Raw genomic sequence first — 27,339 nt, 5'->3', positions numbered from 1 at the left:
ATGTTTCAACTCTTTAATACCTCTTGTTCTTTACAACAATGGATTAAAATACCTGGTACCATGGAAGAATGCTTTTATGGTCACATATTGCTTTTGTATTATATACTGTAAGTTGTTATTATTCACATTTCATGGCTTTAACAGTTTGAGTTAAACTATATTTTATTTTCCCGCTGCTAAAATATTTGTCTTGTGGCACTTTAGAACTGAAGTGCAGGAATTATGAGAGGTTTCATTGGATTTGATGTGTTTGGTCTTTACTCTGCTTTTCTAAGAAAATTGAGTACTGCTCCTACAGATTGAAAATGGTTAAATGGGTTAATAGTAGATTAAAAAAAAAATGACTGGGGAATGAAATCTATTTTGTCACTGAGGCAAGAAACCCAGATTCTTAGCACTAAATCGGGGTGCTTTAGTTAGTATGGAGGAATGTTAAAAACAAACAAAGAAACAAAAACTTTTCACAGTTTTAAACTTGGTTTTGAGCAGATTCACACTAAGAAATACATTGATTCTAACTCCTTAAAGCATTGGAAAAGGAGCTGCATGGTAAAAAATTTTCACAAAATCTCTAAATTTCAAAATTTTTGTGTGTGTCTAAGTTGCTGTATAGTGTATGCCGGCTGTATGTCTACATGTATGTCTTTAGTTTTTATACTTAGAGTGAATTTTACTAATGCACTCATCACTGTAATTTCAAGAACTCTTTTATTTCCCTTTGTTGTTATTTTAGTGATTAAAGGGACGTTCATTCTGCAATTATTAATTGCTCTTCTTTCATTCTTGAAAGGGTCCTGGTTTGATTATATAATCACTGGCCATATAAAGCTTTGGCTTTCTCTTTCCACATATTTTGTGTTTCCAAAACAATCACTTTTCTAAGTATATTCCTGCATAGTTTAGCTTTTTAAATATAATAAGTTATTGTTGAGAACACATGGACACAGGGAGGGGACGGTCACACACCAGGGCCTGTGGGGGGCTGTCTAGGGGAGGGATAGCAAGGGGGTGGAGAGAGAGAGGAGAGAAAGCATTAGGAGAAACACCTAATGTAGATGAAGGGGTGGTGGATGCAGCAAACCACTATGGCATGTGTATACCTATGTAACAAACCTGCACGTTCTGCACCTGTACCCTGGAACTTAAAGTATAATAATAATGACAAAAGTTACTGTTACATCATATCCCAAATTAAATTGATGTTCATGTAACTGATAATTATGTTCACTAACAAAAGCTATTATAATTCTCTAAAATTAAGTTATTAAACTGTGACTCATATTCATATTTCATAATAGAAAAATGACTAAGTATAATTTTTGGAGCTAAATCTAGAGCTGAAAATATAAAGCATTTTATAGAATTACGTGTCAAATTTAATTAAGTAGAAAAAAATTATGGTTTGGAGGAAGAGGCAATTCAACTTTTTTATTTTTCTTTCAATCAACTGGAATTAACGTGCATTTAGAGTAAGCCTGTGCTAAGGCAAATTTGATTTTTATAGTTCGTTACATATTTATGTTCTGATCATAGTGCCAGCTATCCCATGTGTAACATAATTTTTGCTTGAACAATGCTAATGTATTTCTTTTTCAAATATTACTTATATTAATATAAATACTTGTTTATAATTTTATTCATTCAAGCCATATTCAATATATGTTTATGTTTTTCATCTCCATTTCTATTTGGAATGGCTAGTGAATAAACATACACATTTATGAAATGATTAGAAAATTGTGCTTGACAGTAATCAGGTATCAGATTATACAGTACACACCAAACAACACAAGACTTACAGAAGTTTAGAAGCAGAATCTAGAATCTAGAATTCTAAATCCTGAAGCAGCATACTTTACTAAAAACAGAAATGGATTCAGAAATGAATGACTGGGTTCTGAGCCTATTTTTACTACGTAGCAACATTTCAAAATTGAGTAAATTACTTAATCTCTCCGAGCCTCCACTTTTGTAATCTGTCTAATGAGGGAAACTTACCTGTCTTTTCTATCTCATATTATGCTTGAGGACCCCATTTGCAATCGTAAATCAAACTTCATTTTAAGTTCCAGTGTTTTAAAATGGAATCTGCTGGTGTCTGTTGGATAACTGAAAAGTATAAGAGTAGAGACTAGGGAATATATATTAAATATCTTTTGATTTTCCTTCTCAAAGATTTTCTCAATGTCCAGCTAGACTAATTGATGCATACCGCCTCAGTCGGCTGTCATCTTCTTACATGTCACCTTGCATTACCAATGAAGTTGTGCTTTAGTTTCTTTTTCTGCCTCCTGCTAATCCAATGTGGCTACAGTAATCTTTCCAAATGGAAGTCTTATCATAACACTATCTTTTAAAAATTCTTTAATATATTTCTTTTCCACTTAGAAAAAACAACATTGTACCTCCTTTTCCTGTGTCTTTTTCCAGCTCTGACCTTTGCTTCTTTTCCACTTGTATTTGGCACTTCAGCCGTTTGACATTGCCTCCAAGGCACCATGATCGTTGTCTTAGAAGTGCCATGATCTTTTTTCTCTCTACTAGTTATTTGACCATGTCTCCTTTCAGTCTCTTGAATATCTCTTTTTCTACATGTTTCAATAATACCAAAGACGCCACCTATTCATGTTTCTACAGTGATCTCCTTTCATAACACCTAATGCTTTATTAGAATGGTTTATTTTTTTATTGACTTCCTAAAAAGGGAGAGCTCTATGAGGGCAGGAACTGTGTCTATTTTTCTTCCTACAAGGGGGCTAGTTCTTAGCATAATAAGCATATAAGAAGTACCCAGAATATATGTTGAATGAATTAGCAAATGACTGAAACAAATCAGGAATATAGGATCGTAAATGAGGTGAGGTATAATTACGATTTGACAGAGTTACTGTAATGAGAGGGTCAAAAGAATAATGAACAGGAATTGATTAACTCGATACCAGAGACAGAAGAAAGTAGAAACTTTTAAGTTTCCTGTTGTTAAAGGAATGACAAATTCAGAGGGAGATTTTCTTCTGCTTTTCCTTTTGAAATTTGAAATAGGGACATTGATATAAGAGAAGGGATGGTGGTAATAACAATAGGTCTGTCAACTTAAATCTATATAGTACTTTTTTTAGTTTTTTTAAGTTTTTTTTATTATTTTACAGAATTATTTCAAAGTTCATTTCTAAGCAAATCATCTAGGTAAGTTTTCAAAAACTAATATTTTAAAGGATGAAACTAACTTTTCTAATAAAATTATGTTTACTTCTGTATAAATATTTTGAAAAAAATCCAGCAATAAGCATTATTTATTTCATTTAGTTCAATGTGCTCTGTTACAGGGAGGCACCTGGAGCCTGGAAGTAAAACTGATGCCTGTTTGTAGTAAAGCAGAACTTCTTAACTGTAGCCCTATTGACATTTTGTACAGGATCACTCTTTGTTGTAGAAGGAATATAAGATCTTTAGCTCCATGCTTGATGCCTACCTACTAGATACCAGTAACAGACCCCCTCCACACCTAGTTATGATCATCAAAAATGTCTGCAGACATTGCCAAATGTTTCCTATGGGGCAGAATCACATTCATTTGAAAACTATTGCTCTGGAGAGTTAGAAATTATATTCCATAGATAAGACAATTTGTAAAGGGTTGGAGCCTTGTAATTCTCATGTAAATTTTGTATAGATCTTTTATTTTCTCACTGTGGTCACATGTAAAATGTAAAGCATCAAGGTGCTTACTTTCAGATACTTCCAGAAATGCAGAACTGCTAGGGACCCTATGCTGCTTATATCAGGAAACAAAGACACCCAAGCAAAAGAGTAGGTGATGATAACTTAAGAAAATAAAGACAAGTAATTTATGTTTTAAGGGTCTTCCCCAAAGATGGAAGAAGAAAGCACCTGAATCTGCCCAAATTTTTAACTTGAAGCCCAGGGCTGAAGAATCAAAGAGCTCTTACATTTCCTCAAATGTGGGGCTTCAGTTATAGAGCATTCATTCATTTATGCATGCAGCCTACTTTATTTTTGTTGAAATACATTGTTATGGAAGATATTAAATGTTACCTTATGATTTTCTAGAAGATCAGCTACATGTATTTCTGTAGTTGGAAGAAGCATCTTCTGCCTCTGTTCTCATATATTATGATGATCAGATATGTTCTCAAAGGATTCATGTCAGTTATTTGGTGGCAGACTTTCAGTGACAAATTGGCTTATGAAAATGGGCCAGGTGTGGTGGCTTATGCCTGTAATTGCATCACTTTGGGAAGCTGAGGCTTGAGTCCAGGAATTTGAGACAAGCCTGAGCAATATAACAAGACTTTTTCTCCATAAATAATGTTAAAAATTAGCTAGTGTGGTCACTCATGCTTGTGGTCCCAGCTACTCAGGAGGCTGAGGTGGGAGAATCACTTGAGCCTTGGTGTTTGAGGTTACAGTGAATAGTGATCACACTGCTGTACTCCTCCTGGGTGACAGAATGAGATCCTGTCTCAAAAAATGCAAAAGAAAATGGAACCGCACACAAAAAATTCATCCCCTGATAATTACTGGGGACAGTATAGTAGTGTGTCCTCTCTCTTTCTCTCTTGCTTATTTTCAGACTCAATGATGAGATGACCAACCACATCACCTTTTGTTTACTTTCTACCATGTCCACATGTCATAAATCTTTTATAATTAAGTTTCTGTGGACACACTGGCTAGGAGAAATAACAATGGAAGAAACCCTAAAATATTTTCCTTTTGTGATCATGAACAAGGAAAATGGGAGCTTTTGTTTTTCTTAGTTGTCTTTAGAAAAAAATTGTCAGATTCTTCAGGTTAGGGGGAAAGCAGATTAATAGCAAATTGTATATAGAGACTTACATCACTGTTTAGGGTAGCAAAGGAAAAGCATGAACTGACTTTAAATGTAAGTTGTATTTTCACAGAACTCTATTTTGATTAGCGAGTCAATTATAACTTTTTTGGTTAGTGAATAAATTATAACTTTTTTGATTAGTGAACTTTTTATCTATACTAGCTGCCTATTAAGAGGGTTTTGTTTGTTTGTTTGGGTTTTTTGTTTGTTTGTTTGTTTGTTTTAGCCTTCCAAATCTTGGAGTCTTTTTGTTTGTCTCTGTTGCCCAGGTGGGAGTGCAGTGGCATCATCTTAGCTCACTGTATTTTTTGTAGATAGAGTTTCACCATGTGGCCTGGGTTTGTCTCAAACTCCTGAGCTCAAGCCATCTGCCGACTTTGGCCTCCCAAAGTGCTGGGATTACAAGTGTAAGCCACCATGCTTGGCCTCTCTGAGTTTTTATCAATCTTTGTTATGTTGTTGTTGTTTGGTTATAAATTTCAATTTACACATATTAGAACATGAGTTTGGCATGTTTCCTTCCATTGTAAAGGGTAGAGTTTTACTTCTACCAAAATAACGTGTTAAAGTAAGTCTATTGAGATCAATAACAGGAGGAAAACAGGCTTATTTTCAAATGAAGATTTTTTTTAAATGATATTATTTAAAGATCCAGTATACATTATTTCCTTACTTGTTGAAACTATTAAAGGAATTTCTATGCTGAAACTTTCAGACATTTAGCTACATGGTTTATATAATGAGACAGTTAAACAGATTATTTGCAAAAATGTTATAGACTATTCAGAAATGTTTGTATGTTATGGAGGAAGCAATATTATCTTATTTTAAAAAATATTCTTTACTATGTTATCGTAATTATGATGATAATATTAGCTGACATGTGTAAATTACTCCCTGTGTGCCAGACACACTTACATGTTCTTTTATTTAATCGTCATAGTGATCCTATTAGGAAAGTGTCGCTATTATTCTTGTATTACAGATGAGGAAAGCAAGGCAGTTTCTTCTTGGTGGTCTAATGATAGTTCTAGCGCTTGAACTCAGGAATTGAACTCAAGTTATTTGGCTCTATAGCCTGCAGCCTGAAGGACTATTCTCCACTGTTCTTTAATTTTTTTCTTAACCATCAATATGAAAATTATAATGAATATAAATATACATAAAACACCAACATACTTGGCAGTGTCAGAGATTCACTAGTGAGGCATGAAACTTCAAAGGAAGACTTCAAAGAATTAAACTGTGAAATATAAAGGTAATATATTTGACACTTGACATTTAGTTAGAAAAATATGGTGTAGCAAGATTTTAGTGAGGGTATAAAGTACTCAGCATGAGATAGATAGATGATAGAGAGATAGAAAGATAGATGATCTGCTATGTATATAAATTCATATCTCTATTCTTTTCTATGGTGCTAAAACAGAGTAATGGGAAGACAGATGAGGGACTCAATTACCTAAACCAGAGGTCAGATATGGGTTCACTAAGGAGGTGATGTGGTTTGGAAATTTAGAAAATATACCTGTAATGGCTCTCTTCAGGAAGTTAGCACTACATAGTATACGCCTTGATAGAACTATCTCTAGATTTGACCTATTTTTTAAAAAAGTTCTGGTTAAATACCTTGAGTGTGACTCCATGTTATTTTGGGGCTCTCTGTTGGTTAGGAATTTTATATTCTGTTATATTCTTATTAATTCTTCTGGCATATTATGCATTTTTGATTTACTTATTGTGGTTTATTTCTCTGAAAATTGATATAGTTACGAAACATGAGGTATACTGTGAAAGGCTTTATTTCTTTGCTAGTGTGATATATCAAATGAGCTTTGAAGTGAATTTTTTTTATGTTTTTTAAAAACATGCAACAATATACTAATCCATTAGTAAATGACACACTTATGTTAGTTTGTGATTATTCAAAAGAGAATACACCAGAAAAAAAGAAAGAGTGACAAATAGAGGATAAATCTTTTTCATTCTACAGAAATAACTTGGGAGACGTTGGTGAATCCTGAGAGCTAAAGATACTGCTAATTTTGATACCATCATCTAAGCTCTTTAATTAAATGATTTCACATAATACTATGTGGTAATCCTATATGGTAAACAGCTGGGAAATCCGTGAAATATCAGATTTCAGAGAATCAAGAGTAGAACTTAATGGCAAGACCAAGAACCTATTCCATACAATTTTCACAAATGATACTGAATATAAGAAATGTAATGTAAAGGTACTTAATTACATGCAAGGTTTCCTGCCCTGCCCTGTGGAATTCACCATTACTGTGAAGTCAGAGCTTTTGTTTTATACTTGAATCAAGTCTTTTTTCACTTGACCAAATTCTTGAACAATTACTTTACACAAAACATTAAGATTTTAAGAAAAGGTCAAGAATTATTGCTCTTGGAGATGTCTGTTAACTTTGTTTTTTGATATTGAAGTAATAAAATAGAATTTGTGATTATATAAATACAATTAAATATAATATAAAGAGAAGTAGGGACTTCTAGTGGTTAATTCCAAAGATATATTATTGTAATTATTTACTATATGTAAAAATATAAATATATCTTTAATTATATAATCATGTATCACAATTAAATATTTGAATGGAAAATATATGTATTTCAATCTAAACAACGATTCTGACAATTGTTTAAGACATATGCACTCTAAATTGTGTATGTACCATAATTTAGAAGGAAGTACTACATTTTCAGAACTTTCCACTTCTTTATAATATAACTTTATTCAAAAGGGTAGTGGAAGAAGTAATTTACTAAAAAATTAATGAAATCATGATCTAGATGTTAAGGCAAAGCCAATGTATTATAAGCTTAACTATATTTTTTATGTGGAAAGTGAAATGTTTAACCATATTGAATGGCACTTAGGCTGTTAGAGCTGCAAGCACAATGCTTTGTAGTTAGTCACCCAACACATTTCATCAATGAACAGAAAACTATTTAAAAGTCTGGACAGCTATGCCATTTGAGGACATCATTCAGAAGGAAAAGTTATAAAGCAAAGATGTAATGGAAATAAGCAAAAAGCAATGCATTTTGCTAAAAATTGTTTTCTCTAAATTCTAATTTTGTGTAATATTTTATAGCATTTAACAGTAATACGTGATAAGAGTAGGACTTCAATCTGGGAAAATCCAAAACCGTAAAACCTTATTGACACTATGCATATCTTTTAACATCTGTAGCATGAGAAGACTCACTTTCTATCCTCTTATTTAAACAGCTGCTAACTTAAACTACAAAATAGTCATGTTGAAAAATGGCAAAAGTAATAGTCATACTCTTATAAGGTTGTGACTTTCCTTTGTGTAATTGCTGGCATTTGGCAAGTATTACCCCTTGTTTTGCTATGCCACAGGCAGTATGCTCATTATGGTGAAATGAAATGAAAGCACAAAGGAAATGTTCAAGTATAAGTTACCTCCTTTATCATTGGTGTTCATCCATTCACAACATGTTTGTTTTACAAGTTCTTATACAATGCTTGATTATCCCTAAGAAATATAAAAATAAATCATTCATCCCTTGGCTTTTAGATATTCTGTTTATTTAGATGCATGTAAAACTAGTTTTCTATCAGTCTTTTGTTGAACATTTACCCAAAGGGTAATTTAACTTAAATGTTGAAAAAAGATCCATTCTAAAAATATTGTCTGATCCATTCCACCTGGTATCCATCTGTGACAGTATGTCTTCACAATCTGTCTGCTTTTATTCTGTATGTTCTTAACCGCTTCATTTGGGTACAGTCTTTGAACTGATTTTTTTCCCTTCCTTATTTGCTGTGTTCTGGTTAGTATAAATTGACATTTTCAAATCTTTAGTGAGGTTTTGAGATGATTTAATACTAATTAATTAGGAAGAGGTAATGTACTATCAACTCTCTATATGCATTCTTTTATAGCACCATTAATATAGAGATAAAACCAATCATTATATTCTAGATTTTCCTTTCCTTTGTAAGAACTTCCAATACATTTTTATTTGGAAATGTGCACATTTACTTTATTATCATTTCCTATAATCTTGTACTTCTAAATTATTTCAGACTGAAATATATGCACATATAGGTGTTGAGTCTAGTACTTTGTAGTGCTTGTCATTACAGTTGCCTCTTAGTATCAAGGGGGGATATGTTCCAGAGTCCTCTTCGATATTAATATCCACAGATGCTCAAGTTCGTTGTATAAAATGGCATACATAATATTTGCATATAAACTATACACATTCTTTTCTATACTTTAAATAATCTCTAGATTACTTACAGTATTTAATACAATGTAAATTCTGGGCATGTAGTTGTTATATGTGTGTTGTTATTAAAATTTGTATTTTTTTCATTGTTGTATAATTTTTTGTTATTTTATTCCCAATAAAATAACAAAAAATGGTTGGTTGAATCCATGGATGCAGAACCGGTGGATATGGAGGGCTGACTGTACTTTTTCAGAGTTCACTCTGAATATAAAGGTACTTTATAGTTTTGCCTGGTTTATAACTTGAAAAAAGTAAACTAGTATATATACATATAAATAAGCTTCTACCTTTAGTTTTGTTGTGCCCCTCCATAAGTCATAGATCAAATGAATTAACATTACCTTAGAGACATTTGAAATTTAATGGGAAAACAAATGTATAGAAGGGTGTGTGAATATATATATGTATTTATGCTCATAATAAAAGAAAACAAAAGATGTAATATCCCATTGTTTTTAAATTAGTTTTTTTTTTTACTTACTCTACAATTGTTTAAAGTTTAAAAGAGAGGCAGTAAGAAATAAATTGAAATTATTTTTCGTAAGAAAGAATCAGTGATGTTTCTGCTTTCCAATAGAAATGTTAATTACAAGAATTTATTTTAATAGTGGCCTGTCTAGTTCCAAATTACCAACAGAAATGAAAATATTGTGTACTCATTGTATGGCAATTCTCAGTAATCTAATAGAATATTACTTTTTTGAGTTTCGATGGGTCATGTATTTAAAGAAAAATAGCTTTTTAAATAATCCAGAGCAGGAAAACTATTATTCTTTAAATTTTTGCCTTCGAAACAACCCTGCAGTGATAGTTTTGTTATAATTTATAATTCTTACTTAGCTATTTTCCTTCCCTTGGACCTTTTTTCTCCTGTGTTCAGAGAAGGCAGTCAATTATATGCTCCTAAAATGCTCTTCATCTCATTCATATACTTTCCCATGTTACTTTGTTAAGCATGGTTATAGAATCATGTTAAAATCACCTAATGCATTAATCTAAACATGGCTATGCAGTTGTCTTCCTGTGTAGCATAACAAGGAGGCTTGAAGATTGAAAGCCAGTGAAATGTCTCTCCTTACTTCTGTAGCCAAGGCTACATTGCCCTCTACTAAGAGTGTGCCACATCAGGACAATTGTTCTGATTACTGTGAAAAATTTACTAAGTAGTGTCAGTGAATTAACCTTTAGTAAGTGGGATGGTGTTGCCAGATGCAAAATGCTGGAGGATGAATAAAATTCCTTCATTCATCCATTCAACAGACATAGGCTAACCTCCTGCTGTGTGCCAGACATTGTGCTAAGCTTTGGGAATCCATGGATACATATATTATAATTCCTGAACTTGAGGGCTTCATAGTGAGTTAGAGGACACATGCATAAAGCAGTATTTATGGCAGTGTGAATGTCATAATGGTGGTACATTGTATTGAGTGAAACTGTTCTCCTAAGTAGCCTTAACAGGTCAGAAAATATGGAGGAGGTAAAGCTTTTAACTGATTAATGAAGACTGGATATTATTCTTTTAAAAAGAATGAAACTATATAGAGTGTTTCTTTACATATGTAGCTACATTTTCTGAAGAGTTTGTTTTGAAAAACATAATTAAATGATATACTGCTAGTGCCTACCTTGTCTTTTTGCAAAATGCTACGGATGTAAGGTTAGTAGGATATGGATAGAGAGAGCTGTGGCAAGTTATTTGGTTGGGTGTGGAGGTAAAAGTTAGCAATTAATTAACTGGTGTTCTATAACGAAGGAGTAGAAAGTGTGAAAATCCAGTCAGAATTCTTACTAGTTTGTATCTCTCTAACAGTTCTATAGATCTTGCAACTCTGTGTGTGTGTGTGTGTGTGTGTGTGTGTGTGTGTGTGTGTGCGCGCGCGCGCGCGTGTGCGCACGTGCACCTGGCCTTTTCCTTTTTCTTTTCCCTCCCTTTCCTCCCCTCCCCCTCTCCTTCCCTCCCTTCTTTCTTTCTTTCTCTCTCTCTTCCCCCCTCCCTCCCTCCCTCCCTCCCTCCTTCCTTCCTTCCTTCCTTCCTCTTTTGCCTGCTCCATTTTTGTAAAAAAGGATTGAGCTCAAAAATTTTATAAGGATTTATTCTGCTTGGTATTTTCTTTTATTTCTAAGACTTGAGGATTGAATGAATCCTCTCATTGTCCTGATGCATCTATTTAATATGTCATGCTTCAGGGTAAACTGATTTCTTTATGATCTCCAGAAAATTGTACACTGACATAACAGAAATGATTATTTATTTCCCCACGTGTTCAAACTGCCTTAAACTACTTTAGGGTTATTTACTTCACAAGACTTAGTATTGATCCACATTTTACAACTGGCTAAATACGGAAACAGAGTCTTCACCAAATAGCTAGAAAGATTTCTTTAACTGATTTTGCTTTAATCATTTTTAAAATTATCACAGAAAACTGATAGTGAAAAACCCATGTGTAGACTGCTTTGCATAGCAGTACAGCTATTTATGTTAGGAATTAAGATGAAATTAATTCTCTCATTTTTAGCTGTGGATTTTTCAATGCTTTTTTTCTACAAATATATAGATTTAAATATATTATGGGAGAAAGATTAATAATTGACAAGTCACTCACAAAATAGTCTAATTTTAATCCTTTGAATTGGACTAAAATCACAGTTTTTATGAACTTGAAGTAACCTGCCCTTATAGAATATTCTGATATTGCCAGATCTATCATTAGCCTCATAGAAAATTAAGCCAATAACTGCCACAGCTAGCTCTCCAGTTTATATATAATTGGTCAATAATGTGTCCCTATACACTTCCAGTGTGTCTTCCTATGCTGAGTTGTTTTCTCATTTCACATTGATGAAATGCTACAGCTTTGGCAGGAAAGGTGACTTTAGAGTGTATAGTCACCTCTGAAATAGGAGATAATTGGGTGTGCTGTAAGAAATACAAATTAAGGTACAATATTTATAATTTATATAAGTAATTTATTAAATATCAGAAATTTAATTAGCTTAAGCTTATAATCAACTGAATAGCTATACAATTTGAAGCTAGTGGTCAAAAAGATAAATGTAGTATTTAGAGATCCTGAGTATTTGCTTTTTTTAGTTGATATACCTTTTTGGTCCATTGCCTGCCCGACACAATAATAGATACACAGTATGCAAATAATACTTATTTGTTTGAGGAATGAATACTGGGCCATATTTGGTTAATAACCAATTTGCATTTCTTATTTGCCTACACATTTGGTAATGGAGAAAGTGATTCAGAGGTTATCTGGGATAGGAACTATAGTGGAATCAAAACTTTGCTTGGAAATTGACATTGTGAAATATTCACAGTAGTTTTCTATTTATTGAGTGCTTAGTCTATGCCAGGCAGCATGCTAAGTTCTTCACATGAACTATGTACTGTAATTCATAACAATCTTATAAGATAGTCATTATTTTTTTCTCTATTTTATATATCAGAAAACTGGACTTGGAACTTGAGCAAATTTGTAAAGGCCACAAAGCTAATAAATAGTAGGAGAGCAGGCAGTCTTATAATTGGTATAAGGGACAAGCCATCCTGCCTTTTTAGGATCATTGAAATGAGCCTATATGTAGTGAGACTGACCGTGTCTATCATTCAAAATATGAATTTTATCTTTTGATAAATGTGTTGAACTTATGTAAAATCAAGTGTAATGATACTTAAAAAGAAGAATTATCACTCATATAATAGTTTTAATGTACAGCCTACACTAGCTGACCTTTCTCAGTATGTTTTCATAATGAGACCGAATAATAAAGCAGATATGCAAAATTTATGGTACTTTAGTAAATATAAGAGAACTATTAGAAAATAAACTTGGCAGTGGCATAAATGCTGTTGAAAATTGTGCCTCCTGTCTGAAATCTTCCAAACACTGCTTGTGGGGTAAGAACTCTCCTAATTGCTGCCTCTTGTTCGTAAAGGCATGTCCTCAAATAAGTTTATTAGTAGGATAAAGTAGCACTGTGTCAGAAATAAGCCACATTTTTAAGTTCCTACAAATAAGTAATATATTTGAGTTTGTTAAGCTAACTTCCCCTAATTTAAGTAATTTTTAGTCCATGAGAACCCCGTAATAATATTGTTTTGTCACAGACTTGAATTAGAGCTAAAAGTACTTTATTTTAGTGCTTTTCTTATCTGGTTACTAGATCCTTAGATTTCATAGTTCATTTGTTTTATTTTGTTTTGTTTTGTTTTGCTTTGTTTTGTGTAAGTCTGTAGAGTGAACTCTCAGAGTAAACCTATGAGGACATTGTTGAGTGAGATCCAGAAGGGTTTGCATTTCATTTTGAATCTTTCCTTTTTTGCACAAGTTGATTCTTTTTAGTAATTTACATGATTTAAAAATTCTATTTCTGGATCCTTATCTGCATGAACCAAAATGAGTGTGCACATCTTTGGAAACACAGACAAGGTTCAGCAACAATGGCACAGTAAAAGCTAGAGGTAAACCAGTAGTCAGACAGATCTCTCACGAGAATTGGGTACTATCAGGGATGCCATGCAAATGCAGGACGGCCTTTGTAGAACCTGTTTTTTATACTGTTGCTTGCTAAGGCATCTCTGAAAGACTAAGTGGCTGTACTGTACATTTGTATATGGTATATTTAAAAGGGTGGTTAGGTTGAGGATGGTAGAAACATGCATTTTTTTAAAGATAGCATTTAAGTTAAAACAATTGGAGGGTAGTTCAGCAGCTAGACACTTGATTACTGTGTTATCATTATAAACAACCATTTGCAGACAGAAATATAAAAATAACCACTGTGTCTATAACAATTTAGAGTTATCAAGGAAATAAGGATGTAGAAGCCTAATGTGAAGTGACTGACTTTGCCCCAATAGTGTGCTAATAAGTGGTGGAGTGGATTTGAACACAGATCCTTTGAATTAAATTCTGAATCTCTTTCCCTGTATCATAGTAACTCTTTAAGATAGGCTCATATTTGTAAAGAAGAATGCATAAGACAAAAAAATTCTAGAATATTCTAACTTGACATTTTTTCTCTCTTTTATATCATTTGGATAATGACATCAGAATTTTAGCGATCTTTTGATGAAATAAAGAGTAATAAACTGCAGACCTCAAGCTAATTCTTAACATATTCCAAGCTGATAATTTAGGTAAAGATGTGTTTATATAATACTTTGTTTTATTTCATTTTACATTCTATACTTTAAAAACAAAAATTTTTAAAGCTTCTTATTTTATGTGGTTTTTTTCACTATATGGTATTAATAAAACATCAAATAATCAAATAAACACACACACACACACACACACACACACACACACACACACACGTATCATGCCTTGAAATGAGTTTTTCTTGTTAGTTTTAAAAATCCCCATGTTATCATCAAGCACTTAAGTACCTGTTATGGAAAAGTTTATATTCTGTATGGTATTTTTTCTAAACTCTTGCAGGTTAGTTCAGGGTGGTAGGGATGGTGTTTCACAAACCATAATATACTCGTTACATCATGTTGTTTTTATCTTCCCTGCCCGCTGTTCATTCTCAACGTGAAAAATCATAGCATATTAGTGATAGGAGATCTGTATTTTAGGCAGACTTTTGTAATTATTCCCACTGAGGCACAGTCAATAGGATTAAAATATAGATTCTGGATCTGTCCATCCCAGATGAGGTCAGTTCTTGAAGCAGTGGGAGTGCTATTTCTATAAGCTGTGCTTTCCCCTTTGCCTTGTAGAAGCGTAGATATTAATAGACACTAATATTTGAAAGCTCCTATGGAAACAGACTGGCTTTGCCTGAATGAAGATAAATATCCATCTGCAATAAATAAAATAACAGCATTCATTAGAATTCCTAACTACATTTGTATGTAGATTTTACAATAATGTTAAAGCACAGAAAGTTTCAATTACAGAACAATCTACTTATAGTTCATAATTAATAAACTCTTTGCAGCTGCATAACTGTTGCCGGAAACATCTGCAAAACCTTACATTTTACACACAGACATACATAATTCCTTCAGAAAAAGTTCAATTGTGCCTAAAATCACAGGAGTGGAAATGGAGTAAGATCTGAGGAAGCCTAGTCAAGTTGAATTCAATTAGCTAATGTGGGAGAAGAGGAGAGATGGGAGAAGGAAACCAGCCCTCATCTGGCAAAGTAATGTGGGTGAAAAATAAGAATGTTTAATATCTATTCAGAAATTTAATCACAAACATTTGTATAAAAAGTATCAAAGATTTCCACTACATATAAGCTTGGTTTTAATAAGACTATTTTTAAGTGTTAAAAGCACTACTCCTCAGATAAAAGATAAGCTATTATTTATGAAACTCTAAAAATACGTATTAAATTAACAAAGGGGTTAAGAGAATATATTGATAATCGATTTCTAGTAGTCTTAAAAGTAATCCATAGGTAATTTCTTTCTTTAGTTTTTCATTTTTTTGAGTACATAGTAGTTTTACATAGGTAATTTCTTATACCTAAATGCAACTTTATGAAATTTGATACATATAGAGTATATTTGTTAGAAAAATAAACTAATATAAGCAAATAAAATTTGCTATTTTTTCTTAATGTTTGCCTATTTAAATGTTCGGATTTGAAGGTCATTATTGATGGATTCATTTTGTTTGTTTGTTTGTTTGTTTTTAGACAGAGTTTTGCTTTTGTCACCCAGGCCCCACAGTGGATGGAGTGCAGTGGCATCATCTTGGCTCACTACAACCTCTGCCTCGCAGGTTGAAGTGATTTTGCTGCCTCAGCCTCCCGAGTGGCTGGGGTTACAGGTGCCTGCCTCCATGCTGGACTAATTTTTGGATTTTTAGCAGAGATGGAGTTTTGCCTTGTTGGCCAGGATGGCCTCAAACTCCTGACCTCAGGTGATCTGCCTGCCTGGTCCTCCCAAAGCGCTGGAATTACAGGCATGAGCTACTGTGCCCAGCACTGATGGATTCTATAATAAGAGCTTTATTAAGATATAATTCACATATCATACAATTCACTCATTAAAGTGTATAATGTATGGGTTTTATTAGAGTCTCAGATTTGTACAACTATCACTGTAAATCAATTTTAGAACATTGTAATTACTCAAATGTAACCTTGTATCTATCAACAGTCACATGCCATTTTTGCTCACCACCCTATCCCCCAAAAGCTACTAATCTACTTTCTATATCTGTATATTTACCTATTTAGGTTATTTCATATAAATGGAATCATACAATAGATAGTCTTTTATGATTGGATTATCTTATGTAGCATGTTTTGAAGATTCATCCATGTTGTATTATGTGTCTGTATTTAACTCCTTTTAATTGGATGATATTCCATTGTTTTAATTCATTCAGTAGTTGATGGACTTTAGATTATTTCCACTTTTCGACTATTAGGAATAATTCTACTATGAACATTAATGCACAGGTTTTTGTCTGCATATATGTTTTCATTTATCTTGAGTATATACCTAAGAGTGGAATTGCCGAATCATGTACTAACAATGTTTATTCTTTAGATGAACTGGGAGTCCTTTTGAAAGTGGCTGCACCATTTTACATTCCTACAAGCAGTGTATGAGGGTTCTAATTCCTCCATGTTTTCACCAACACTTGTTATCTCTTTGGATATAACCATCCTTCTGTATGTATGGTTTTGATTTCCATTCTCCTAATCACTTACGATGTTGAATATCTTTTCAAGTGCTCAGTAGTCATTGGCACATCATTTTTATGTCTGTATTATTCATTTGTATAGCTTGCATGGAGAAACATCAATTCAGATTGCTTGCCTATTTTTGATTGGCTTATTAATGGATTTTAATTTTTGCATTTTAATTTTTTTAATGTTTGATAATATCTAATTTTACCTCATCAATGTTGTAGGGGAGATATTTTATTATTATGTATTCTGTAGAGACTTTGATAGTCTAAGAAAATAATTGGAGTCTCAAGGACATTGGTTCTGAACACCTATAAGATTTTTTTTTAAATATAGAAAAGTCTAGGCCCTAATAATGATTCAATTACTGTGATAGAGACAAGACTTTAGTTTCCTATCAAAGCTTTCCTAATGTGCAGCCATTGCAGATAGCCAAGTAAGATATGGATGATCAGTGCCTAATGTTCAGGATGGTGTGAAGTATGTCTGAGATAAAAGTTGGTGCTTAAGAGTTCCAAAAAATGAGCCCATTAAGGATCAGGAGATCTTTTTTGACTGTAAAAGAACTTTAGAGTAGGTGGATTTTCTACCAACACGATTTTGGGAAGGAGTATTCTTAGAAATATAATTGGATAAGATTTCTTCCAAGCACACCCCTATAGGTCATAAACCTAAAGAACTGGACCAAGCCTGGGTATCTGCACCCCCATTCAGGAAAAGGGTACATTCCATTCTACCTAATTGCTTAAGCTGTTAAAACAACATGGAAATATATGCCTTTTGGGTGGCTTTTATAATTGTTCATTTATGGTTGTTATACCAGTACCCTTATTGTTCCAGCGACTGCATAATGCAAGTATTAATTCAGACGCTGGGCATCCCATTGCTTAAAAAAATGTCTATTGAAGACAACTATGGAATATGTGATTGTTAGGAGAATTTAATGGAGAATCAGCAAACAAGGAATTGGTATCAACTCTCTTCTATATTTAAATATATTTGATTTCAGAATTTTGGTGTTTTTTAATTCTTAAATAATTAATTTATAAATGGGAAATCTGATTGCCTTTATGTTCTTTTTTAAAAATTTTAAATTAAAAATATTATTTAAATCAATTTTGTGGGATAATATATTATCATTTAAATAGTTGAAATTAATTATAATAAACTACATTTATTTCATAACAGTAAATAATATAGCAGGTCTTATAATGTGTTGTAATTTAGTAGCTATATTGCAGTAAATAATATTATTGCTCTGGTATATAAAAGTTTCATGTGTTTCCTAGATTTCCTTTTTCTTTGATGGTTTTGCATTTAAAGAACAGACTAAGCAAAACCTTGCTTAACATATGAAATCTGACAAGATTAACAGCTTTTAACTCTAGGATAATGAACTTATTTTATTCATTAAGGCCCTGAGGACTAAAAGAACAGTCAAAAGAATCAATCCTAGCTCTTCATGGTTTCATGGAAAAATACTATTATTAAAATAGATGTGAAAGATTTTTTTTACAAAAGTAATTAAGCATTTAAAACAAATTTTATATGTATCTCTAATTTTTATCAATAGAGTAAAACTACTTTTTAAACTATATTCAGTTAGAAAATCAAAAACATCGAGAGACACAAAGTTAAAATGGTACATTTCTTTTTATTTATTTATTATACTTTAAGTTCTGGGGTACATGTGCAGATCGTGCAGGCTTGTTACATAGGTATACACATGCCATGGTAGTGGTTTGCTGCATCCATCATCCCATCATCTATATTAGGTATTTCTCCTAATGCTTCCCTCCCCAATCCTCCCACCCCCTGCTGTTCTTCCCTTAGTCCCCCAAACCCCAGGCCCCAGTGTGTGATATTTCTTAATGTAACTAACTTTAACCACAAAGCACATACTATATCAAAGGCTACATACTATATCAATCACAGTTTGTTTTGAGTTCATGTGCTATTGAACACATTGAGAAATAAAACAGAAGAAAAATTTGTAAAACTGCTGTTGCACAATTCCTGGAAAGTTATTGCTGTATGCTTCATAATTATAAATGAAGGGAATTTATCTTTAAGGTTTCAGAAGGCATTTACCTCTGAAGACTTTTTACTAGTAGTTTCCAGAGACCAGCTGCATTTAGAAAGAGGAGAAATTGCCTGCTTTTCCGTGTAGGTTTTCAGGGAGTAGTTGGTGAGCTTGTCTAACTCTCCTGTATGTGTGTATCTCTCACATATGCCACTTTACTCTTCTTTATCTCATTGAATATTTAACTTGAGGTATTTTGCATAGATATCTTATCACAATTTCTAATTTTAAGAGCATCTGTTACTGCTTTCCCAACCCTTTTCCACCCTGTGGATCACTGTTGCCCTAAGAGGTACCACTTTTGTTTTTGCATGTTCTTGGCTTTACTCTTAACACCATTGCTCCAAAGATTTTGTACTTACTTTTAATAACTGTGAATTGATAGTTTCCTTATAGATTAAATGTAAATTGGCTTGCTACAACTTATTATTTTCAATATTAACTGAACTGAGACCGAATATTACTTCAAAGAAAAAATGTTAAGACTTTTATGATCACATTTTTCTGGTATTGCCTTTATCTATTTAATGATAGTCATACATATATTCCATAATTGTGCAGGTATCATCAGTGTCAAAATTCATAGTGAAACTGAGACTACCTGCTTAATATCTCTTCTTAAGTTACGATATATTTCATAGCTTTCTAAGTTAAAGTAATAGTTTTCAATTACTAAAAATGTATAATAAAAATAATAAGAATCTATTGAAAATTAAGTTTTAGGGTAGCTAAAGCCCTTGAGATCCATTACATAAGTGTCAAACTTTGGCTCATTTAACAGTAAATAGTGGTAGAATAGCATATGGCTAAGTGTCAGTAGTCCTGTGGTTTAAATCCAGTTGTATCCTAGACAAACAGAATTCTTTGAAGAACTCAGGTTACTTTTGCTTTAAATCTGTTTTTCCATCTGTTAAAATGGTAACATAATTCAATGTAATTTGAAAGTTAAGTGATAAGAGTTTTAAATTTCTGTGTATTAGGTATCATATATATTCTTGAAATCATGTAAGTTGAGCAAGGAATGCACCTCATTTGTGGTAAAAGGGGAATCAGCCTTTAGAGGCTTTTATGTGCAACGGGAGAATAAGAATTCTGAGGAGAATTCCACTAGTAGACATTATTTTGGAAATGTTAAATCATGTTGTCATTGTCCCCCCATAACCTCCTTGTCCTGTAGAACAGTAAACATACATATGATGTTATCAAAAACTTGTCAGCACACAGCTCTTCTTTGTCTGGATGTCTGCCTTGGTTGTTTTACTTCTTTAGGCCTTAATGTCTCAGACAGCAAGTTGTGAGTAAAGCATTGCCTTCTCTGTTTTACAGAATGTTGTCTCTGATCTTTGAATTACAGATAATACATAGAGCAAGATAGAGTGAATATTTTAAAAGAGAAGACGTTCCATCCTTAGAAATCTAAGCTAAACCGTTTATCCTTTCTGTTAACCATATTTTTTAATGTGGCAAGATCATATCTTTAGAAACATTTTAAGGTTTTATATTTTTGTTAGGGTATTTAGTGATCAATTTCATTGTTCTCTCTGTGCCGTATGTTTGTAATAATTTCTACTGAGAACATGTAAAGATGCCTTGTACTTCTTTGCCTAATGTTTCTGTAACTGCTTTTCTCTTGTATTAATTGAGAAGCCAACTAAAGACAACATAGCCAACTGGCTTCTGAGGGCAGTAGCAGGCTGTAAATTTACAATGAGGTGGTCGTATCCTTGTATAAATCTATGTATGTATGTATGGATGGATGGATCTATCTATCTATCATCTATCTATCCATCTATCATCTATCAATCATCTATCTGTCATCTATTGATCTATATTCACTACATAACAGACCTTTAAATTGAGTCCCTAATTTATAACTACTTTGTTGAAGCCTCCCAAAGTATTTTGAGCTCCCAAATATATTCAAAATTGTGCATTAAAATTCGACATTTGAACAGAAGTAAGGGATGACTCAACTTTTTTCAGAACTCTGCCATCTCAGTAAGTTAGGATTGTTCCTGCCTTCCATGCCCCCTACCTAAGTGAAAATTGTAGTTAATTTTCTGCATAATACCCCAGTGGAGAATATTAAATGAACTTTCAGCCAGTAAATTAAATGCTGAATTTTTATTTAAATATTCACTAACTTTTCTTCAAAGCTATGATTTTCTTTTTGCTAAATGTGAAGGTTATTACAATTCCAGTAGATATTTAATACATATGAAGGATAAATTGAATTCATTCAATATATAATATGATCAATTAATAAAAATTATTGAAATAATGAAAAATAACTTGCTAAATTTAATTGAAAATAAATATAAATATATGAAATGTCCAGTGTTATTAAATGGTGTGCTGTTACTGGATTTAATTACATAATCTAAGTGAATAAGAGCAACTTCATTAGGAAGTGGCAGAAATGCTCTCTATTTATCTCTGTTCATTGCTGAGAGCAGTTGCTGTGTTAGTATGATTGCACCCTAACCCTCCCTCAGCAGAGGGAAAACAGGGCCATAAGCTACTTGCTGTTGATGACTTTCTGCTTTTTTCTGGTGGTGCAGCCATCTCCTATTCATAGGATTTCATTATTTTTAGTAACAAAGAAGTTCACTTAATGGAAACCAGCCTGCCTTATAACTTAAATTTGTTGAAATTATAACTTGGAGTATCCTGAAAATTTGGGGAAATACAGCTCTATCATTTTCTGGTGAAAATTTTTACATCATTATTATTTCTAGTCTGGTAATTAAAGTTACATTAATAATTTTCAACATGAACCAAATCAACATGTAAAAAGTTAGTTTAAAGCTACATTAGATTAAGAAAACATAACTTGAAATGTTCTAATGCAGACCAACAAACAAGTTAATTATGTTGAAATCAAAGTTAAATTTGAATTATATATCTGAATTAAATATTCTAAGGTTTTGTCTAAATAAATTGTGCTTGTATTCAGTTTACTGCTCTAGACTTTGGCCTGATGCCAACTGGAGGTGCACGTTTGCTGTATTACTTTGTTGGTATTATTTTGTTTTAAAATGAACTGTCATAACATTTGGCCATTGATGTACCCTAAAATTAATACTTTATCATAAAGATTTTAATTTTCATACATCAGATTTGATATTTGATTCCTTGCTAAATAATACAAATTTTCTTTAAAGATCTATTTGCTCTCATGTCTCCATTTTTACTTTCTTTTACATACCCAGCCTGTGGTCGTGGGTTCTACAAGTCTTCATCTCAAGATCTTCAGTGCTCTCGTTGTCCAACTCACAGTTTTTCTGATAAAGAAGGCTCCTCCAGATGTGAATGTGAAGATGGGTATTACAGGGCTCCATCTGACCCACCGTACGTTGCATGCACAAGTGAGTTGTACTATGAAAGTAAAGAAGGACTTTCCAATCCTTTCTACTCATTTTACTGTTGTGACATCATTGAAATGGATATTGAATTTGTAATTCATTCTTAATTATACTTAAATATTGTTGTTAAATTTAAATTTTAAGGTATAATTTTTAAATATTTTAAATATTAAGATATAAAATATTTTTTCATAAACAGGTAAGGTTAGTAATATAAATATATTTTACATCATCTTCAGTGTTATTGCCATGTCTTCTAAATTAAGATGCATTTTAACAATAGCTTTCACGTGTCTAAAAGGAATAAAAAATAAAATTAAGAGTTATTGGAGTTGGCCGGGCACAGTGGCTCATGCCTGTAATCCCAGCACTTTGGGAGCCTGAGGCCAGTGGATCACCTGAGGTCAGGAGTTTGAGACCAGTCTGGCCAACATGGTGAAACCCCGTCTCTACTAAAAATACAAAAATTAGCTGGGCCTGGTGGTGCCTGCCTGTAATCCCAGCTACTTGGGAGGCTGAGGCACAAGAATCACTTGAACCTACCTGGGAGGTGGAGGTTGCAGTGAGCTGAGATTGTGCCATTGCACTCCAGCCTGGGCAACAAGAAGGAAACTCCATCGAAGATAAAAAGTTATTAGGGTCTTGCATGGATATTAAATGTTATTAAAAAGTAATGGTTTCTGAATTAAAGTTCCATCACTAAATAGAACAGATCTCACAAAATAGAGCAAATCTTACATCTTGCTTTTTCAATTAATGAATGTTTGAGACCCAAATCTAAAGCCAATCTCAGACATTGCTATAAATCATTCTTGAGTACATTAAAATGAATAAATGTATTCCCCGTTTTATGGTTAAAAGGAGAACTATTTTTAAACTACTGAACAGCTGGTTTTTTAGGTGCATTAACCATACTGTTTGAATTGCTTGGAAGAAAAATAGCTAAAGACTGTGGCAAAAGTACAAAGACAGTTGTTATCCTGTTTTCATTTTGACATATTAAAAGGAAAACAAATAAAGCCTCTTGCCAAGTGAATTCAAGGAGGCTTTTATATAGCTTCTCTAGTAAAGGTAATGAAATGTTTATATGAAAGAAAGCATTTCAACTCATTTCTCTTTCTCTTTGGTAATTGAGCCACTAACATAATGCCCCATACAGATCCTTTTGCTCTTTCTGTTTGTATGTTTTGTTTTTTTTTTTTCTACTTTTGCTTATTTATTTATTTATTCTTGGTTTCCCAAGGGCCTCCATCTGCACCACAGAACCTCATTTTCAACATCAACCAAACCACAGTAAGTTTGGAATGGAGTCCTCCTGCAGACAATGGGGGAAGAAATGATGTGACCTACAGAATATTGTGTAAGCGGTGCAGTTGGGAGCAGGGTGAATGTGTTCCCTGTGGGAGTAACATTGGATACATGCCCCAGCAGACTGGATTAGAGGACAACTATGTCACTGTCATGGACCTGCTAGCCCACGCTAATTATACTTTTGAAGTTGAAGCTGTAAATGGAGTTTCTGACTTAAGCCGATCCCAGAGGCTCTTTGCGGCTGTCAGTATCACCACTGGTCAAGCAGGTATGTCTTGTGCTTATCTTCACTGAATGGAATGTGACTGCTTAAGTGAGGTGTCTTGCTTGAATATTTAGTTTCTCTACACGGAACTCGATATTTCCAGTTTGTTGATTATTTATAGCTTTAACTTTTCTTGTTGCTTGTTAAATTATTAGTATACTCATTAACATCTTCAGAGATCTGTAAACAAAAGGAGATGAAATTGGCTGGGTGTGGTGGCCTATGCCTGTAATCCCAGCACTTTAGATGGCTGAGGTGGGCATATCATGAGGTCAGGAATTCAAGAGCAGCCTGGCCAGCATAGTGAAACCCCATCTCTACTAAAAATACACCAGCCAGGCATGGTGGCATGCATCTGTAATCCCAGCTACTTGGGAGGCTGAGGCAGGAGAATCACTTGAACCCAGGAGGCGGAGGTTGCAGTGTGCTGAGATTGCACCATGGCACTCCAGCCTGGGACCACTGCGTACCAGCCTGGGCAACAGGGAGAGACTCTGTCCTCAAAAAAAAAGATAAAATTGTAAACCCTTAAGACTGCTATAAGATAACTCCACCGAAAGATCTTGATGAGGTTAGTAAAAATATTGGTCAAAATGAAATAAGGATGTATTCACAGTTTTACCTTTTTGTTTGGTATGCTCGTGATCATAATCTACATTATAATTAGGAATAGTGAAAGACTTGACTTCATTATCTCACATAATGTTTCCAATTTTTTTTTTACTACCTAGACTATGATCTTTTTAGTATATGAGAAGTGTGCATTTAAATTTGCATGAGGGAATTTTAAGTTCATCAGCAGATTTGTAATCATATTAATTTCCATTTTTATATTGGAATAAATGACAGATTTCATGAAGATTTCAGAAGAAATGGCATAACCATTATAATTGTAAACTTCTAGGTGAGCTGAAAAGCAGTTTTCACTTTTTCCTCATTGGCACTTGAGAAGCCCTCCTTAGTTATTCTTTGTTGTGGTTAAGTGTGTTTTGGAAAATACAAATTGGAAACTTTCTAAACCTTCAGAAAAATCTTATTGCTGTAGAAAATCTCAGAAATTAGGGGTTTTCTCAATCTTTTGAAAAATTCTTATTGCTGAAGATAGATGCTATGTAGTAAATGCAATCAAAAGCTATTTTATCAACAATATTAAAATTGGGCCTTGACTATAGTATTGTGTTGTGTTGTGTGAACAATGTAATAAGCTTATAATGGGGTCCTCTTGGTCTTTGGCTGGCTGTCTAAAAGCAATCAGTATTATCCTAAATTCCTGGGCACAGACTGATCTATTCTTCCTTTCCATGACAATTTTAACAAACTGTTATCTATTTAAATTATATCTACATAATGAAAACTATGTATATGATCTCAGGTTTACCACTTTGAATAGATTAGTGGGTTTTTATTCTAAAGGTTTCATTCTGATGCTTATTTTAAAGCCTCTTTCAATCAAATCTTCTATTTAAGAGTAGACATCTGAAGGTAAAACTTAGAAATGTAAATCTTTAATAATTAGACAAAAAATAACTGATTTAACCAATTACCTAGACTTACCTATTTTGTTTTGGGCTGACCTCTTTTATTAGCAATATTTAAACTATTTCTTTTAAAATACTGCTGTCATTAGTTCCACTTGTGTTGTTTTATATTTAAATTTGTCATCATAACTTTGCAGTGAGTAGATCTGAAACATTTTAGGTTTATGATTTTGACATAACAGCTGCTTTTGTAAGTATTTTGTTTGCTTTGTTTCTTATTATTTTTTCTCTTTTTTTTTGTAAGTATTAATAGAAACTTAGTTCTAAGCTAGAATGATGTTTTATTTCTGCTAATATCAAGAAGTGACTTTTTAAAAGAATGTATAACCAGGAGATGCTGAAATAGCGTTTGCCAAATTGGCGACTTTGCGGATGTCTTTTTGTGTTCCTAAAATATCTATTGTTTAATTTCTCAAGTTAATATATAGGCTAAATATATTATCAATTTTCTGTAAATTTCTTGAATCAAATATCTCACAGACATTATGTAAAATGGCTTTGGATGTTGATTCTCTTCTGGCTGAGAACAAACTAGGTTGGCTGGAGGTATTTTTGTTGCTTTATTTGTCGAGGAGGTTGATTTAAACGTACAAAAATTATATTGTGATGGTTGTACAACCCTGTAAATATACTAAAATCACTTAATCACATATTAAAAAATGAATACGTTTTATAGTATTCAAATTATACCTCAATAAAAACAATAAGTGGTTAAAAGAATACATATAATTTTATTAAATAACATATAAATAAAGGTTAAAAAACTAGGTTTGTACTTTTATATTAAAATACTAATTGATGATTGCCTAGTCTTCACTACATATCAAATGCTAAAACTCATGAATTTACAGTTAGCTTTTTCTAACAGAGGAAATTTGGAATCTGTTAGTAATTATTGTTCTATTACATGAGTATACTCACTTCCCCCATTACCATGTTTTTGATCTTCCTAAAGAGGGGTGATAGTTCCTAACTATCCAAGGAACCCTATAAAACCCTTGAGCTTATCATTTTCCATTAAACAAATAGCATCATTTCCAAACTGGTTTATGCTACAATCACTTCAACAATGAATTTAAGTCTATATTTCTGGTTAGCTATCCTCCTCCTCAGCATTCCACTAATGCCTAGTATAAAAGGGTTTATGAAGAGAACTTCCTGTTTCTGGGAAAGCGTAGAGAGTCAGGATAACACATAATCAGCCAGTGCTTGAAAGGTAGTATGTGCACTTTGTAGTTCCTTTTATGTTTAGAGTTTAGAACACAAGACCCTATAACAGTGTTTGTGTGAGTAGAAGTGTATTGAACATCTTTCCTCCCTTTCACAAGGGAGGAATCAGGCCATTGGTATTAAAGGCCTTGAGTTCTAGTTTCCACTACTATGAGGTATTTACATTTTGGGTGGACCACTAAAGTTCCACATGAAAAAAAAATGGGAATAAAATAATATCTACCTTCTTGTATATCCTTTTAAGTGAGATGATATTAGAGAAAACTCATAAATTGCCATAAAAATGCTAATGCAGTGAATAGCAAAATGAATGCCAATTAGTCCTCTTTTTATGTAACTCTTTTGGAACTTGTCAAGGCAAAATGCACCAATTTCTTTATCTGCAGCAGCATGAGGGAAAATAACGGAAGTGCAGAATTGGAAGTTAGGTATTATAACTTTGGAAGAGGGAGAAATTAATTTTGTTTGGCCTGTAAAAAATATGACTGTTACCTATTTATCAATTATATTGTGATTGAGGTTCTTATGTAAACTAATGATTTTAGCTTTAACATAGACTTGTACTGAAAAGCATGATATTTTAATGTTCATATTTATATAATTTTTATATTTACTTATGAACATACCATACACAAGATGGCTGAAACATACATTTTTGCTCTTGCTGTTTTGTTAATAATTATATTGACCTATTAAGACTGAAGTCACAGAGATGAACATATGTA

The 27,339-nt window shown here is 32.9% G+C and overlaps 1 protein-coding gene across 6 annotated transcripts in view; it reads left to right on the top strand.

Moving 5' to 3' along the window:
- Positions 1-27,339, top strand: part of EPHA7 (EPH receptor A7) — a 181,493-nt gene that overhangs the window by 39,837 nt on the left and 114,317 nt on the right. For all 6 annotated transcript variants that reach the window (XM_017538877.2, XM_037742135.1, XM_017538879.2 and 3 more), the window contains exons 4-5: positions 22,118-22,273; positions 23,514-23,849. In XM_017538877.2, the coding sequence (XP_017394366.1) occupies positions 22,118-22,273; positions 23,514-23,849 (492 nt within the window). The remainder of the gene's footprint in view (positions 1-22,117; positions 22,274-23,513; positions 23,850-27,339) is intronic.

The sequence above is a fragment of the Cebus imitator genome, unplaced genomic scaffold (genome assembly GCF_001604975.1).
Source record: "Cebus imitator isolate Cc_AM_T3 unplaced genomic scaffold, Cebus_imitator-1.0 Scaffold116, whole genome shotgun sequence".
Classification (NCBI taxonomy): domain Eukaryota; kingdom Metazoa; phylum Chordata; class Mammalia; order Primates; family Cebidae; genus Cebus; species Cebus imitator.
The sequence above is the reverse complement of the archived record's forward strand: the minus strand, read 5'-3'. Positions and strand labels throughout refer to the sequence as shown.